The sequence below is a fragment of the Onychomys torridus genome, chromosome 6 (genome assembly GCF_903995425.1).
Source record: "Onychomys torridus chromosome 6, mOncTor1.1, whole genome shotgun sequence".
In the NCBI taxonomy this organism is placed as follows: Eukaryota; Metazoa; Chordata; class Mammalia; order Rodentia; family Cricetidae; genus Onychomys; species Onychomys torridus.
The window spans coordinates 74,754,924-74,772,696 of NC_050448.1; the positions used below are offsets into that span (position 1 = coordinate 74,754,924).

The window sequence follows — 17,773 nt, forward strand, 5'->3', positions numbered from 1 at the left end:
GGACATGCCATAAAGGGACTGAAAAATGTCTGCTACAGCCTCTCTGAAGGAAAGTGTGTTGAGCCTTGAGAGGGGGCGTGGCAGGCTTTTCTGATGGGAATAATTGAGCAGTGGCTGATGAAGTAAAGGGGGGGGGGCATTGCAAACTAACCTCAGAGCCGGGTTTAAACACTGAAGGTCTTTCCATCTTCTTCCGTAGGCACTGTGAGGCGGTTCCTGGAGATCCATGGGGAAACCATTGAAAAAGTAGTATTTGCCGTCTCTGAACTCGAAGAGGTATCTTCTAACTATTTTGCTTAGCTTGAGTCTTAATTCTGCTTGTGCTCCCTTCATCTAGCCGTCTGTTCACTGAGTCTGAAGCACGCCAATCTAATGGTTTAAGTCAGTCCCCAGCAGTGGGACTTGTGCTCATTCACTGAGAGAGAACTATGATGGAAGCTAAACAAGTCTAGAAGGAGCCCACACTGTTTGACAGGGTCAACCAGGCTGTATTGGCTGCCCCTTTCTCCTGCCTCTATCTCAAGTTCTGGAATACAGGCATGTACCAACAATCTAAGGAGAGTTTCAGTCACAGTTTTACTGCTTGGCTGTTGTCTTCATAGGTGAAATGGCACAGGTGGGTGGTTCTGCCTGCTGCCTGGGCCAGCTCAGGGTGCCTTGTAACCACAGTGCTGCGTTCCCAGGTTTTAGCAACATAGCTGCTCTGCTGCTGAAGTGTCACCATCTGCTTAACTGGAAGCAGTTAGTAGCCAAGCCTGTGGCACAGGGTCATTAGGCTTATGTCTTCTTGTATGGGGGGTTTCATTAAGTTCAGTCCATTTAGAAAAGTCACAGCTTTATTTTTATCTCACGGGCTTCCTTAGCTTTAGAGCGCCTGACTTTTCTGTTTGTACCCTTTAGTAGTCACTGAGCTTCTCGTGCTCTGCTAAAATAGGGAAGGAAGTGAAGGAGCAGGAGCATGATCGGTTGGTTTGCATAGACAAGACGTATTCCCAAGTAAATTAATCCTGATTTTAGGAGTCAGAGAGCCCTGGGAAGGGCAGTGTTCCCTAGCTAGTAAGCTTTTTAAGAATGGAAACCATGAATTACCAAAAATTTAAAGAAAAAGCATAGATAGTATGCACTTCTTAGAAAGTGATATACAAATGACCAATATAAAGAAACTTCACAACACTGACCATTATAGAAATGCAAGCCAAAACTACAATGAGATACAAAAGTTAGTTACAGTATAATAGAGCAGAGTCTTAAGTATGTGCAAAAATATTGAAAATGTGAAGATAAGTATTTATAGCAGCATTGTTTATCGTAGACAAATAGTAGAAACAGTCAACAGCTGACTTGATGAGGGAATACAGAGTATATATAGAATAGTTTTCATCTTTGGGGAGATGATTGTGGATACATGTTAAAAGGTGGACCTTGAAAACATGCTAACTGGAATAAACTAGACATTAAAGGCTACAAATTATTGTTTTATTGAAATGTTCAAAGTAGGCACATCTATTGAGACAGAACAGTTAGTAGCTCAGGGTTTGGAAAAGGAATTATAGGGAAAGATGGCTGATGGATTGGTTTGGGGTGATGTCAGTGTTCTGGAATTAGATGGTGGTGATTGTACAACATTGAGAATATCCTAACAATCACTGAATTCAGTCTTTCCAACAGGTTAGCTGTGTGATATATGAATTCTTCAAAAATCTTCGTGTGTGTGTGTGTGTGTGTGTGTGTGTATGTGTGTGTGTGTGTGTGTGTGTGTAAGTGTAGGTATGCCTATCCTCAGTGTGCCGTGGCACTTGTGGAATTGGTTCTCTCCTCCCACCGTCTGCAGTTTTTATAGACTGAGCTCAAGCCTGCACAGGAAGCACATTGACAAGCTGAGCCTGATGCTGACCCTGTCTATATTTGTTTGTTTATGTTTGGTTATTTTTGAGACAGGGTCTCTATGTAGCCCTGGTTGGCCTGGAACTTACTGTATAGACTAAGCTAGCCTCAAACTCACAAAGGTTCTCCTGTCTCTGCCTCTCAAGTGTAAGGATTAAAGGCATGTGCCATCACACCAGGCCTGTTTTGTTTTTTGTTTAGTTTTTAGGTACAAATCTAAAGTCTCCAGGCTTAGGAAATGTTATAGTTCTGTGTAGCTGGAGAGTTTTCTCCTGGTCCCACCAAGCCCAGCAGTCCGACAACCCACTTATAAAATAAACACACAGATGCTTGTATTAGGCCTGTTTGGCCTAATGGCTCAGGCTTCTTGCTAGCTGTTCTTATATCTTAAATTAACCTATTTCTATTAGTCTATAAGTTGTCACGGGGCTCGTGGCTTACCAGTACCTTACATCTTTCTTGTCATGGTGGCAGCTGGCAGGTCTCTCCCTTCCTGTTCCCAGAATTCTGTTCTCTGCTTGTCCCGCCTATACTTCCTGCCTAGCTACTGGCCAATCAGTGTTTCATTTATTACCCAATCAGAGTAACACATGTAACATACAGAACATCCCACAGCAGTTCTGTGTAGAATACTGATTTCTTGATTGACCAGTACTCAACTCCATAACTTTTTTGTTATCATTCTTTTAATCGTTTTTAAAGATTTATTCATTTTATTTTATATCTATGTGTATGGAGGTGTACTTATGTTAGTTTATGTGCATTCAAGGGTAGAAACCCATGGAGACTAGAAGGTGTTGGATCTCCTGGAACTGGAGTTAGAGATGGTTGTGAGCTACCCAGTATGGGTGCTGAGAGTGGGACCTGGGTCCTCTGGAAGAGCTGCAAATGCCCGTAACCTGTAACTATCTCTTTAACCCCTGAAAGTTCAGAATAGTTGATAAGTAATGCTGAGCAATGATATGATAATTCCTAGGATGCAGAAGAGGCAGAGTGCTTCAACAAACATGAATACTACCAGCACACAGCATCTTCATTTGCTCTGGTGCTATAGAAGAGCACAGGGACTGTGCATGTGGAAATCATAAGATAGAACCTTATTCATTTTTATGTTTTAGCACATGGAAGTTACTGATTAATTTTCAGGTTAGCATACCAAGTGATGGGTTTTGTCATCTTCATAACATATGTTGCTATGTTTTATTTTCATTCATTCCCCACCTCCATTGCCTTCCCTCATTTTTAAATCAGGCTTCTTTGTGTATTCTGTTCTGGAGGAGGCTGGGGTAATGTGTGTGTGGAAATCAGAGCATGACTTTCAGGTTCTCCTTCTCTACCACATAGGTCACAAGAATCAAACTCAGGTCATCAGACTTGGTGGCCTTTATCTATGAAGCTATCTGACTGCTCCTTATTTCCTTCTCCAAAGTCAAATTTATCTTTTTTTAATTTCTAAGAATGAGGGGAAACTATCAATCCTTCAGATATAGTTAGAAATGGGTTTTGAGGGTGGGTGTTTTTTGTTTGTTTGTTTGTTTTGTTTTGTTTTGTTTTTTTAAGAAAACTGAAAAACTAAACTTAAGTCAAATAGAGACTGGAATACTGAGCTTGGGCAAATAGCGGTGTGCTACTGAAAGTCTAGTGCATAGGTAAGAGTGTCAGACTTTACCCATTCCAGATTTGGTGACCCTGACCAGGGCGGGCATTGCTTTTGACTTGGCCAGTGGATCGTTTCTTCATGTTTAGTGTAAGGGGTGAGTGAGGTCTCAGACAACACTCTGAGCATCGGGAGTGTGAGGCCTGTATCCTTCAGTGTGTCTTCACAGCTCGGGGACCACAGTAACCACTGCTCAGGCTACTTTCGTATGTCACTGGTTTTCACAGAATGCCTTACTTTTCTGACACAGGCTACTTACCAAAAGCTGCTACCTCTGTACTTCCCAAGGTCGTTAAAGGAGGAGAGCCATTCATTGCCATACCTACCTGCAGATATCGGAAATGCAGAAGGGGAGCCTGTGGTGCCTGAGCGGCAAATTAGAATAAGTGAGAAACCTGGTGCTTCAGAGGGTGAGTGCTGGAATTCTAACTTCCTATCTTCTTTAATTAATATGCAAATCATGTGTTTCCTTATGACATTTTCATACAGATACGGTATTTACCTTGTTATAGTCATTCCTGTCTTACTGTTCTCCTGCTGGTCCCTTCTCTCAAAGTGCTCACTCACTCCCACACACACTTCCATGTTACATCTTTATAAAATCTAGATTCCACATATGAGGAAAAGCAATGTGATATGTGTCTTTTGGTACCTGGCTTGTTTTCCCTAGCCTAACAATCTCCAGTTTCATCCATTTTTCTGCAGGTCACCATTTCCTCATTGTTTATGGCTGAATAAAACTCTGGTGTGTGTGGGTGTATCACACTTTATCCTTCCATCTCTTACGACCATCTAGGCTGATCCCATATCTTGACTGTTGTGAATGGTGCAGTAATAAACGTGGATAAGCAGATGTCTCTGGTATGCTTACCAGTTCTTTGGGGTTTATCTCCAGGAATGATATGGTTGAGTCATGAGGTAATTCTAGTTTTAGCTTTTTGAGGAACTTTCATAATAATTTTCATAGTGGCTTTACAAACTATATTCCTACCAGCAATGTATAATGGTTCAACTTTTGCTTTTCTTAATTTTCCTCTTCAGGAAGCTAGACTACTGTAAAACACCAGCCAGCAAAGATGAAGGGCTTGTATTTGAGGATTTGTAGGTGGTCATAACAACATGCTCAGCTGAATGGAGTTTCTAAGCTCATAAGGAACTGTTGAAATAGTAATTGAGTATATTACCACCTTAAATTTTCAAGTTTTGATCACTTTTAACAGTGTCCTCTAAAGGTCACAGTTAACATTAAATAGTTATGATAAGAATACTATAGCATGTTATTTCTTTAGGTTTTATACTCATATAAGTTGAAAGTTACAGGCAGAGAGTATATTACGATGGGAGCCCTTCTGAATCTATACTATAAAAAGCTTCCATCAACCTTCACCTATATAAGACCATAAACCCCTTGAACGGAAACACACCTCACACACTTTTTGTGCCTGATCGGGAAATCGGCTTAGGGAATAGATTAGTTGCTTTTATTTTATTATTTCAGGACTTGGGATTTCTCAGTGTCATTTCAGAATCATGATCTTAACCCTGGGTTTGAGATTCTCTGCTTTGTTTCGTTGCCTCACAGCACTTGTCAGTTTTGCTGTCTGCTTCCGTAGCTCTCTGCTGATGGTCCTTTCCTTGCAGACAACCAAGAGGAAGATGAGGATGACGGCTTGGGAGTGGATCTGTCTTTCATTGGTTCTCATGCTTTTGCTCGAATGGAAGGAGATATTGACAAGCAAAGAAAACTGATCCTCCAGGGACAGTTGTCAGAAGCTGCCCTGCAGAAGCAGCATCAAAGAAAGTAAGGCAGACTGTTCAGACTGTTAGTGTGAAGTCAGGGGTCTGCGAGATGCTTTCCTGGACACACAAAGTTCCTCTTGTTTAATCTTCGTGATGGCTGAGGAAGAGAGTCCTGTCCCCATTCTGTAGCTGCTGCAGAGTCGAAACTTGAGTCTGTTCGTGTGGGGAATCGGGATTCAGTGGTGAGATGCATGGTTGGTTTCAGAGCTTTTACCCAGTGTGGGCTCGAATTGCCATGCCTCCATGTGAGGTTATATTCTAAACAGGGAAATTAGAAGAAAAGAAATGCACTTACAAGGTTTCTGCTGTGCATTTATCACTGAAGCAGTTAAAATTTTCTTCAGCTGACGAGTTTTATGTCTGTCTCCCCAACTTACCCTAAGGACCTTCACATTCTGTTTTCTCCAAGTGTTTCTAATACTAAAGCAATTCCGAATTAATCCTTTTAAAATCAGAGATGGAGCTTGGTACTTTGTGTTTTTCCAAAGATAATAGTAAAGCTAGCTGCTTTTCAAAAATTGTAAAGAAAAAATTAAATTGTAGTCGGCTCTCTATTCCCTCTGAGAGTTGGTAAAGGATAACATCTCATAGACTGAGCATCAGATAATTGCAGTGGGTATAGGCAAACTCGATAAAATACATCACTGTGGCTTTCTTCAGTACTGAGCTAACCGGTCTGCCTTATTTTTGAGCTTTGGCCCCTACCATTCATTTTAATTGGAATCTTCTCTTCCCTCAATCCAGTCCATTTTTCAGGTTTCAGCTGTCAAGCAATGCTTCTCAAACCTTACCTGTTAGGTCTAAAAGACCTGCCTCTCCTATTTTGCTTTTTCACAGCCTACCACAGCATATCATACTGTTTATATGGTACTTCTATGGTGTCAGTCTCCAGTCATAGGATGGAAGTTGGACTAGATGATCTCAAGTCCCGTACAAACACAATTCTCATACATTATTTACTTGAGAGTTCCATACATCTATATGATGCACTTCATCATTTTCACCTCTTGTTACCTACCCTTTCCTACACCTTCCCAGTCTCACTTGAACTCCTCCTCAGTGAGGCCCTCTTCTGCTTTCTGGCTTGTTTTGGAGCCCGCTGAGTTTAATTAGGGTTGCCTCCATGAGCTTGGGAGGGAGGGTATTTACTAGAGCCTGTACAACTCACCTATGGACACCACTGAAGAAAATGGCTCCCTCTCCCCCAGCCAGAATTAACATTTTCTGTCTCCTCAGTCCCAAGTTTTCACTTTCCTCCAATCTGCAAATAACAGAAGCAAATTTACCACTAGAGGGAACCAGTGGACAAGTTTTCAAAGGATGGACCAAATGACAGGCTCCATAGTTTCTAAACTTGGTGTCGTGTCTTCTGGCAAACCTTTTTCTTTAAATACAGTGACTGGGCTCCCTTGCCACACCATTGTGATCTGTCTCTGTGTGTCATGGCTTGTGAGTTGTCTGTTGTTCTCAAACCCCCCTCGCACTCTTATAAATGGTTGAGGATCTCAGAGGGCTTGTGCCCACCTGGGTTATATCTATCAATACTTACCATATCAGAAATTATTAATTCATTTATAAGTGAACAATCATATTTTTTCAACAGTTAACTAATTTTGTCTTTTATATTAAGATCTTGCAAAATGTTCAATTGATATAAATGAAGATGACTAGAATCTAATAGCATCCTTCAGACTGTTGTAGTAAGTTGTTTTATATGAAGGAGCTATGACACCACTCAAATATAGAATTGGAAGCAAAGGAGACTTTTCAAGTCTTTTAAGGAATCAGATATGTTTCTGTGCATGTCACAGAATTTGATAAATAATGGTTACCTAGCATTTAGTTGTAGCATTTAGTTGTAATACAGGATCTCAAACCTTACCCATTCTGATTTTTTTTTATTTATTTATGTCTGTGTGCATGTGGGCTAGCGTGTGTGTGTGTGTGTGTGTGTGTGTGTGTGTGTGTGTGTGTGTGTGTGTGTGTCTGTGTGTGTGTGTCTGTCTGTCTGTCTGTCGCCCGCCCACCACAAAATGCAGAGGTCAGAGGATAACTTGCAGGAGCCATATGGGTTCCTAGGGATCAAGCTCTCATCGCCAGACCTGGAAGCAAGTGCCTTGACTCTCTAGTACCCTCTCCAGACCCACACTGCTGAGTTTCTGTATTCTGTTTTAAAATACATTGGCTTGTCATGCACTGCAAGCGAACGAGCGAGCGTGGCTTATGATGTGATGCCTAGGTCTTTTTTTGGAAAGTAGGGATTCACTCAGAACTGTATCTACTTGCTTCATTATACAGTATCAAAACATAGTAATCCCAGCACCAGTCTGACGCAAAAGCCAAGCTTCTCAGCCGGGCCTGCTAGACACGCCTTCACTCCCAGCAGTCAGGGGGCAGAAGCAGGTGGAATCTCTCTTGAGTTTCAGGCCAGCTAGGACAGTACAATGAAAAAAGATGATGTGGAGAAGACATCAACTTTCCACAGTCAAGTGTATGGAATGTATATTGGGCTCAGATTTTATCACTGGCAGCAAAGTCTTGCTGTTTATTTCTCTTGAAAAGATAGGATCATTTTATTCATTTTTAAAGAGAACAGTTCACGTTAAAAAGCCATAGTTTGTCTACCAGTCAGCTTTTGAAGTAAAAGTTATGTTCCATGAAAAGCAACTGGGCTGGCAGCATGGCTCAGTGGGCAAAGGTGCTCGTGCCAAGCTGGCTCCCCGAGTCTGCTGCCTGGGTCCCATGTGGGTAAGGAAAGAACTTCTTCCAGTTCTCCTGACTGCTGCACGTGTGCCATGCACTCCTTTTCTCTCTGCCCCTCTCTTCCCCTGCCTCCCTCGGCTCCAATAACCTTTCATTTTCCATGGAAGAGAGTCTGCCTTTTTTTTCTTCCAAGCTGGTTGTTTATCTTATTTTTCTACAGGAGTTGATTTGTTTCACTTACTAACTACTAGTTCAGGCCAGTATTAAATTGAACACATATGTACAGATTCTGCATTTTCTGATAAATTGCTCTAAAAAAAAAAAGGTAGGTTCTAGAAAAGGAAATACATAGAGCATGTAAAATAGTACCCTTTCCTGGTGGAAGGCCTTGATCTGGAGAGTCAAGCATGGTAGACTTTAGACACTTTATAAGAACATGTCCCAGATGCAGACATAAATAGAATAGTCCTGAAGGTCTGAGTGAGCCCACTGAGTGGCTGTCAGAGGTGCTGAATACTTTAAGGCAGAAGTTCTGGCCAGTGATCAGGGTATCGGGCACATCCAGTTACCACTGAGCGGCAGCAAAGCCGCAGCAGGAAAGCAAGGCCTGAGTGCTCTGCTGTCCAGGAAAGCTATTGCTGAGACTGTCTGGCTTCCCATGTAGGTGGCTTTTGTGCAACTGGAGGTGGGCCTTTCATCTGTACTGCTGAACACTGGAGAGTGCTGCTAAAAGAAAACTCTAGACAAGACAAGTTTGCCAGTTCTTCTGAGCGTAGAAGCATTCATGGTTCAGGCAGCATTCGGGTACAAGAAGTCTCGGGACTGAAAGTGGAAGTGGTGGTAGTGATGGCCTGAGCTTGCCAAGAGGTATTTGCCAGATTTGGGTAGGAGCCAGCTAGCTGGCTGTTTGTGACTGGTGTGGGGCTCAGCTTAGTTGTTTTTCTCTCACAACACTGAGAGGAAGGTTGAAGGAAGGTTGTGTGTGGCTGTAGCTGGGTGAGGACTCCTGGTCCTGGTACAGAAGCAGCCTGAGGAACATGGTCCTCTGCTTATTTTGCTGAAATAGTGGTAACGGTGCTTCTCGAAAGTGTGGCCCAGGGAACCTGGTGCCCTCCAGGGCCTGGGAGGCCACACTGTCTTCATTAGTCACTAATTCTCATTCTCACAGTGTTCAGTTTAGTTTTCTTGGCGCTCCTTAACCTAGGATGCTGCAGGAGACCAAATGCAGGCTAGAGTATGGGGTCTTTCAGATAGTGAAGAGAATTGTGAAATTAAGAGGATAGCTCGTCTTCCTAAGCACAGATATTTTTTACATTAAAGGATGTATTCAGATAGTAAATTCAAAATTTCTTTTAAATCAGATAAGTAAATGCTTTTAGAGTTGTGTTATTTCCAATATGGTGAATATTGGTAGATATAAACATGGAGGGGTCCTGAGACCAAATAGTTTAGAGCTGATGACTGTTGAGTTTATGAGATGCCAGAGCTAGAAGCCACTTCTCTGCCTGCTTGAGATTACAGGGCTGCATTTAAAAAGATGGACTTCTGCTTTTCCTGAAGCACACACTGCTCAGTCACCCTTATGTTGACTAGTAGTCTTTTTGGAAACCTCCAGCTCTCCTTCACTGACTCCTCACTGTCCATTCACCACACATCAGTGTCTGTGCACCAGCTCTTTACAAAATCTGAAAAAATGAACACGGCCCTAATCCGCACCTAAGTGTTTTGTCTATTTTGAGTGGTTTGGATGTATCTAAGGTAGAATTTGTTAGGAAGCAAACTAGCAACTTTTCAGTTACAGCTTTTGAAAGTATTACAGTGGGGAAAAGACATTGGGAGGAAAAGATTATTTCACTGGAATACTTTGTTTCCTTTCCTTAATGGCTCTTGATTAATGCTTAACATCCAGTTGCCTGTGATGCTAACATCACTTCTCACACAAAGGCATCATCTCATTAATTATTAAATATGAATCCCTTACTGACATAGTCATGTGCTGGGGTACATCTAGTAATGCAGAGACAAACAAGACAGGTACAGCCTCTTTCCTGTACACAGGAAAGTGTTCAAGTTCACTTATAGTGAACCTGGGGAAGCAGGACAGAAAGGACAAGTGTAGGACACAGCGTTTAATTCCAGGTTGACTTGTCTCTCAGACAACGGGCTTTATCTAAATAGGTTAATTTATTTATTTTTATTGAAAATAGATTCTTCTCTCATACAATACATCCCAGACACAGTTTCCCCTCCTCCACTCCTCCCAGTTCCCTCCCACCTCTTTCTCTCCCAGATCCACTTCCTGTTTCCTCTTCAGAAAGGACCAGGCTTCCAAGAAACAACAGCCAAACAGGATAAAACAAGATAATAAGACAAGGCAAAAGCCCCTCATCGAGGCTGGACAAGGCAACCCAATAGGAGAAGAAGAGCAGACATTACCAGAGTCAGAGATATACCCGTTCCCACTGTTAGGAGTCTCCCAACACCAGGCTAACCGCCATAACATATACATAGAGGATCTGGTGCCAGACCCATGAAGGTCCTGTGCTTTTAAGAGTAATGTTGTTCAAATTTTCTTCACCAATCATTCTTTGGCTGTGTAGGTGTATGGGAATTAACTGTAAGAAATTGGCTTATGTTAGCCTTGTGGGGACAATATGTAACCTCAGTCAGTTGCAACCCACTGGAAAGCAATCAGTATCTCTGCCTTTAGGACCAGCCTAATGGCTCAGTGGAGTGGTTCTTCTGCGTTCACAACTTGCTTTCCTTGATAGTTTGTACTTGATGGTTATGCTTTGCCTGGCACATAATAGAATTTATTCATTGAAATCAGCTGTAGGAACTATTTTTCTTCTATTTTCCTTTTTCAGCTTTGACTTTGGGATTGGAATAGAGAATTGTTTGTCTTTATTGGAATATGCAGAAGACAGAGGGAAGTTTTCAGTGGGAATATCTGTGAGAATATAAAACAGTTCTTTGAGTAGTGGAAGGGAAAGCACTCCTAGTGAGCAAGGAGCCATGAGTGATACCTTCTACTGTGGAGGAGGCGTACCTAGATAAAGAAGAAACCCGACGGCCACAGTCTGCAGGTACTGCGTTGATGTACCTGTGGTCTGCACAAACAAACCAGAAAAGCACCAAGATCATAGCTGTGACTCGAATCTTTTGTAAATCACAAATGTAAACCATAAGCTCTACAAAACACACATATATAGTTTTGTCTGTCAAAATCTATTCCTGGAGTGATCTCAAATTATTAATCACTGACCAGACTTAACAAGATAGACATTTATGCTACTCTAGATTTTTCACCATGGACTAGAAATAATTTTAGGTAGATTTAAGAACTTTAAAGAAAATTAAAACTCAAAGAAGTTGTAGATATCTTCCATACCTAAAAATACTTTTTAAAATTTTGTGTCTGTTTCTGTGTCTATGTGTATGTGTACTTATGTACAGGTCCCTGCACAGGTCAGAAGATGGCATCGGAACCCCTGGAGTTATAGGCAGTTGTGAGTGGTCTGGTGAATTAGCTATTAAGATTAACTTGAACTGGATGTGGTGGCACACACATTTCATCCCAACACCCAGGAGGCAGAAACAGGCAGATCTCTGCATTTGAGATTGACTAGGGTAGCCTAGTCTACATAGTGAATTCTAGTCAGTGGAGGCTGCATAATAGAGTGAGCCCATCTCAAAAAAAAAAAAAAAAGCTGAAATATTAACTTGACCATTAACATCATTTGTAGCCTCCTTTTCACCAAAGCTAAATTAGTTCATATGGCATAATAAGTAGGGTATCAATTCCAGCTTCATTAACCAATCATAAAATGTCTGACTTGCCAGATAAAACTTCCTGCCTCCCTTGTGGTCCTGTATAGTATGTGCAGCACTTTATGTCTTTCTGGTGTGATATGACTCCGTGAGGGCAGTCATCCTGTTGTCTGTTCACTGTAATATTCCCAAGCACTCATGGTATCTTTGCTAACTAGTTATTATCCAATTTGGAGATCTAACACTGAGACTCTTCCTTTTACGTTTTTCATAGTAATACAGAAAATAACAGTATTCTTTAATTATGTTATTTTGAATTCTTGACGTCTTAGCCACTTACCTGTATGCTCTTCACTTACCATAAGAAGTGTTTTCAGCCATTGGTATATACACATTTTCTCACTAATGCACATTTATCAATAACAAGATTCTGCATGGTGCAATGGCCTCTAACTCTTTGTTGTAATAAAGTATCAGTTCGTTTTGGTCGGCAAAAGATATTAAAATGGGTTCTATTTGCAAAAGTAACTTGCCAGCATTTGCTGTAATGATTGTATCCTTTATTTGTCTAGTTATAACCGCTGGTTGTGCCAAGCAAGATCTGAGGACCTGTCTGATATTGCTTCTCTGAAAGCCTTATACCAAACAGGTGAGCTTAATGACTGCTTAGTCTTGCTAATTAAGACTCTGACTCATTATGCTATGAGAGACTGGGTTTTGCTCTGTGAACACAGTGTTTTGTGCTGATGTCAATAGCTTTTGCACATCATGAGGATCTTAGACATACTAACCTCTAGTGTTTTCTTAGGGTCTCTCCTGGGATGTCTTTCCTGTTAGAATTCTTCTGCTTCTAAAGAGTCCTATGCCTTTGTCAAAACAAAATTCACAGCTCATAGCCCTCTCCATCCCCACTTCCTCTACTGGATTTTGTTTCAGGCATTACCTATTAATTTTCAATTGAGTGCTCCTAGTATTTCCTGGGTCACTAATATTATTAAACATTGTGATGAACTTAAATAAAATGGTTATTTATAAAAAATACCATAAGTTATGCTAATTTAAAATCTTTAAACAATCTTAAAGTCAGAACTGTGGTCAGAATTTCATAAAGCTTTAAAAACAAGGAAGAAAAAGTGTTTACCTAACAATAAAAGATAGAATGATATAAATAAATCTAATGATATAAATTAAGAAGTTTGTGTATCTCATTTCTTACCTTTTGAATGAATAAAATTATCCAGTCAAATACATAATATTTGGCAGGACAAACACTGGTCTTGTAATAAGGTTTCTGGGTCCTGATTACACCTCCTCTCGTAGGTGTGGATAACTGTGGCCGCACAGTGATGGTGGTAGTTGGAAGAAACATTCCTGTGACATTGATAGATATGGACAAGGTAAGCCATAAACGGCTTCTACAAATCAGTGGATGTGTAAAATAAGAAGAGATCATTTGGTAATAAGGGTCTCCAACACAGATAAGATGAATTGTGGATCTGTAATGGAATAGCATCCCCTGGGAATCAGTATGCATCATTTCGGGTAAGGTAGGGGTTGCTTATCCTCTGTAGGAGAAACATGCTAGACGGCTCTCATATTACTCCAGCTATTTTATCTGGATAGGATGTAACTGGCAAGCTTTTGGTTAGAAGTATCCTGCATTGTAAGTATTCTTTGAAAAAAAAAAGGGGGGGAGGAATTAACACTTGAATATCTACTTAGAAAGAGTAAACCAGAGGTGTAGTTTGCGCAGGATAGCAAGATAATGTAATTCCATCATCCTTCTTTGTGGTAGCAGAGAACAGAAGTAGATGCTCCTAAAAGAAAAAGGAAAAAAACAGTTGAAACTGTTAAATGAAAGGAAAAAATTGTCCAACCCAACTAGTTATATAAAAAGGCAATTCAAAATGTCATTTTTCCCAGCCTGAGAATTAGTAAGAACTTGTAAATAACTATTGTCTCCAAAGATGAATTGAAACTGTAAATGTATTCATCGACCCAGTGATTCTATTCCTGAGATTTTATATAAGAAAATACTCCCAAGGGGGAAGTCATTGTAAATCCTGCAACTGCTGAATGTGAATACTCACTAGGGGACAGTAGAGCCATGAGCTAAATAGAGCTCTTCAGTCAGCATTCCAGAAGGCAGAACTCACTGAACTCAGACACTGTTACAAAAGAAAAAGGTCATCAAGTGGGGACCAGGGCATGTTGGGGTGCTTAGAGTGGGGGGGGGGAGTAGATACGATACACTGTTAACATGAATGAAATTACCAAAGACTAGATAAAAGATATTCTATTAGAATGTTCACACACACACACACACACACACACACACACACTTCCCCAAAACATCAATTCCATTAGAAAATAAGTACAAAAAATAAGTTGTAATTGACCCATGTGTATTAACCACAGTAAACATAACATACTTTAAAGGAGAAAGTACATATAATTTGAAGGTAAAACAAAGCTATTTAGACTGATCAGAACTTCTAAGCTCTCAGACTTTTGGTCAGTAGTATTTGGGTGAATATGTGAAAGCAGTGAGGCCAGTGTCTTACAGGGTCCTATATAGCAAAATGTTGTAACTTAAATGTCCAATAGCTGATAATGGCATACCCACAAATGGAATATTCTGTGTCTCTTAAACACTATGGTTCTAAGAGGCTGGAGATACCGCTCAGAGTACAGTGTTCATGGAGAGTCCATGGGGCCCTGGGTTCAGTCTCCAACATGGGGGATGGGCAGAGAGAGAGACTGAAGCAAGTATAGTGGAGAGGAGAGATGGATCAATAGGGAAACTAATAAGTAAAAGGCAGAAGTGTTTCCAAGTGGATTTCTTTGGGGCTGCAGAGATGGCTCAGCCGTAAGAGTGGATAGGACTCAATTTGCAGCACCCGCATTGGATGGCCCACAATTGCCTAGAACTCCAGCTTCAGAGAATCTGATGTCACTGTGCATTCCTACACACATGGTGTACACTCATAGATACACACACACACACACACACACACACACACACACACACACAATTAAAAATAAATATTTTTTAAATTTATTTTCTTATTTCGAGGAGAATTTGTCCCCCACAGCTTTCTCTTTTTGGCTAGTCCTATAAACAAGAGTAGAATAACTTACAGATAGAGAATTTGAAGCCAGGAGGAGTGTTCTAATTTGCCCAAGTGTGAGAGTAAGAAATGATCAAAAGGACAAAGAGGTAGTCTGAGGAGAGGAAGAGGAGGACTATTAGGGATAAGTCTGTTCATAGAGAGAGAAAGACTCACCTGGTAAATTCCGTCGTAAGTTTGTTTGCAGCCATCTGTGTTCTTAATAGTCAGTGTGCCGTTCCCTCTTACCATCAGTAGTATGGCTTCTAAGAACATAACCCTACATTTGATCTTGGTGTATACTTGCACAGCATTCCTGATTTCATGACATGTCATTTCATATTAAAAACTGAGACTTATTGTGAGGTTCAGACCAGGTAACAGTTACACAATGACTGTGTTCTTAATGTCCTCCTCTGCCTGCTGTGCCCACAGCTCAGTCCTAATCCACATTAATGCCAAGGACTCCGCTGAGGAGGAACTGGAAAACAGCCCGCTTGGTAATCCTTTTGGTTGATGTAGTTTAGCTTACTCTTTGCAGTTGTTTACAGCCAAACCACTAGGTCACGTCAGCCCTACTTGGGTTATATTTCTCATTTTGTTTTTAGTGTCTCTCTTAAATTTCTTAAAATAGAATACACCCCTAACCAAACAGATTCATCCTAGATTATCCTCTTGAGTTCTAGAAATGTTGCCCGGTGTGTTGCCATCCACCAAGCCCTCCACTTTCCTCATTCAGATAAGCATTAAAAGTGCTAAGCTTCCAGGGGAGCATGGAAGGAGTGGCTCCATGCATCAGTGCTCTGTGCCTTGTCCTGAGTCTGTGTCTGTTCATCAATGTAGAAAACTTGATGGAATGAAAACAGAATCTTGAAGACTTGTGGATTTTATTAAAATTATAAGAACTATTAAATCTTGGTTCTAAATGCTTTGACATCATTGACCTAGATAGAAGAAATCTGATAGTTCATCCAAGAGCTCTTCCTGGTATCTGAAGAGTTATTTCAGAGGCCAGAGATTGATTATCCTCTTCCTTCACTTAGCATATCACAGAGAAGGACTGTGCCACAGCCTTTGAAAGCATCACTAAATGATGGGATGACTCACTTTCTAAGAGAATTCATCCTCACTGACCTAATCTTCCCCTCTGCAATTACGGGTATAGATTAGATTAATTTTAGGGGAGGGGTTTCCCCTCTCTAGGCCTCTCGGAAGTAAACTACTGTGAAAAAACGGTCTTTATTCCTCTCTTCTAGGCTCTCTTATATTTTATCCACGTGATGGATCACATCGCTGTGAAGGAATATGTTTTGGTATATTTTCACACACTGACCAGTGAATACAATCACCTGGACTCTGACTTCCTGAAGAAACTCTACGATGTCGTTGATGTCAAGTTAGTTATTTTTGGATATAAATAAAAGGGGGTATTGCTTCTTTACTTTTAACACTAAGCAGTAGCAAACATTTGTAGAGATTTGTGAAGGAGTATTTTCACAAGGATTTTCACCGTGTCTACATTAGGTACTTTGGTTATAGGAGGCCCTCCTTTTGATTTCACCGTTCGTACATTAGGTACTTTAGTTATAGGAGGCCCTCCTTTTGATTTCACTGTGTGTGTGTCTACGTTAGGTACTTTGGTTATAGGAGGCCCTCCTTTTGCACTAAACTGAACTTCTTTGTGTTCTTCCCACTTTTGACTGCCTTGGAAGAAGTTTGGTGTCCTACCTAGTCTTTGTGTATAAAATAATGAAAGCACAGCCTTGGTTGCTATGGTGTGTTAATACATACCAGAGTATACTCATAAACATTATTTAGCTTGATCCAGTACCTGTGAGTCTGTTGGGAGAGATACTGGTCTCAGGTTCAAGGAAATTTGTCCCTGTGGTTATAAATCAAATCTGAAACTGGACATAAACTCTCAGGTAAAGGTTGTCATTAGAACAAGAAGAGGTTGAACAAAAGGGAAGAATGCTGGTTTGGGAGACTCGGGCTCCCTAATGACCGAAAGAAGCAGGTGTTTATGGTGTCCTTGTGGGGATTTGGAGTTGGTTAGTCATGAAGACAGACTTTTTTTGACCTTTCTTCCTTGTGGTTTAAGTGGGCTTTCCCCCATGTAAGATAAGATCAGTGGCCAGTTTGTCTCTGGAGACATTCTCACTTTATTACCCATACGTTGGTAACAAGGGAGGAGAGAAACTGGGTGTGACGGGCTTTATGGATCAAGGGCATAGGAGCCCTTGTCTGGCGCTGAGTGTCCTGTTACCTTTTTATGTTTTCTACATCTGGAAGATAGAGAATAATAAAATATGGCTTTCATTGCCTAAGATGTCACAATTTTATATACAGAATTTAGATTTACTAGACTACTGACTTGGAACTAGAAAATTTTTTCATTAAACTGTGTTTCCTTTGCTATAATAATGGAAATCCTAATGACCACCCCACTACAAGACCAAACATAATGCAACATCACAATGTTTTTATTGGTTAGGTTGAAAAACCATTTTACAGTTAGGGAGGAAAGAAGATATATTGCCATATATTTCCATTATCTTCCACAATCCATTAAATCTTATCTTAATTAGCAATATTAATGCTTTCATTATCTAACAAATACCTATTAGTGTGCTTTGAATTATTTTGTAGTAAAACTACACTTCACTGTAGATCTACTTCTGCCACTAACTAGCCCTTCAACTGATATAACCCTCAGCTAAAACAGTGTCCCTGCTGTTTCTCTGAAGTCCTTTATAATTAACCTCATATGACTCAATGATGATTATTAAATTACTGGAAAACAAAATTTCAAGACGTAGCTCAACATGCTTCATGGAGTAGCTGGCTG

General features: G+C 40.6%; 1 protein-coding gene across 1 annotated transcript in view; it reads left to right on the plus strand.

The window, feature by feature from the left end:
* Nucleotides 1-17,773, plus strand: part of Gdap2 (ganglioside induced differentiation associated protein 2) — a 48,360-nt gene that overhangs the window by 19,284 nt on the left and 11,303 nt on the right. The window contains exons 6-11 of the mRNA XM_036189842.1: nt 200-276; nt 3,792-3,951; nt 5,183-5,342; nt 12,388-12,464; nt 13,136-13,212; nt 16,182-16,321. Coding sequence (XP_036045735.1) covers nt 200-276; nt 3,792-3,951; nt 5,183-5,342; nt 12,388-12,464; nt 13,136-13,212; nt 16,182-16,321 — 691 coding nt within the window. The remainder of the gene's footprint in view (nt 1-199; nt 277-3,791; nt 3,952-5,182; nt 5,343-12,387; nt 12,465-13,135; nt 13,213-16,181; nt 16,322-17,773) is intronic.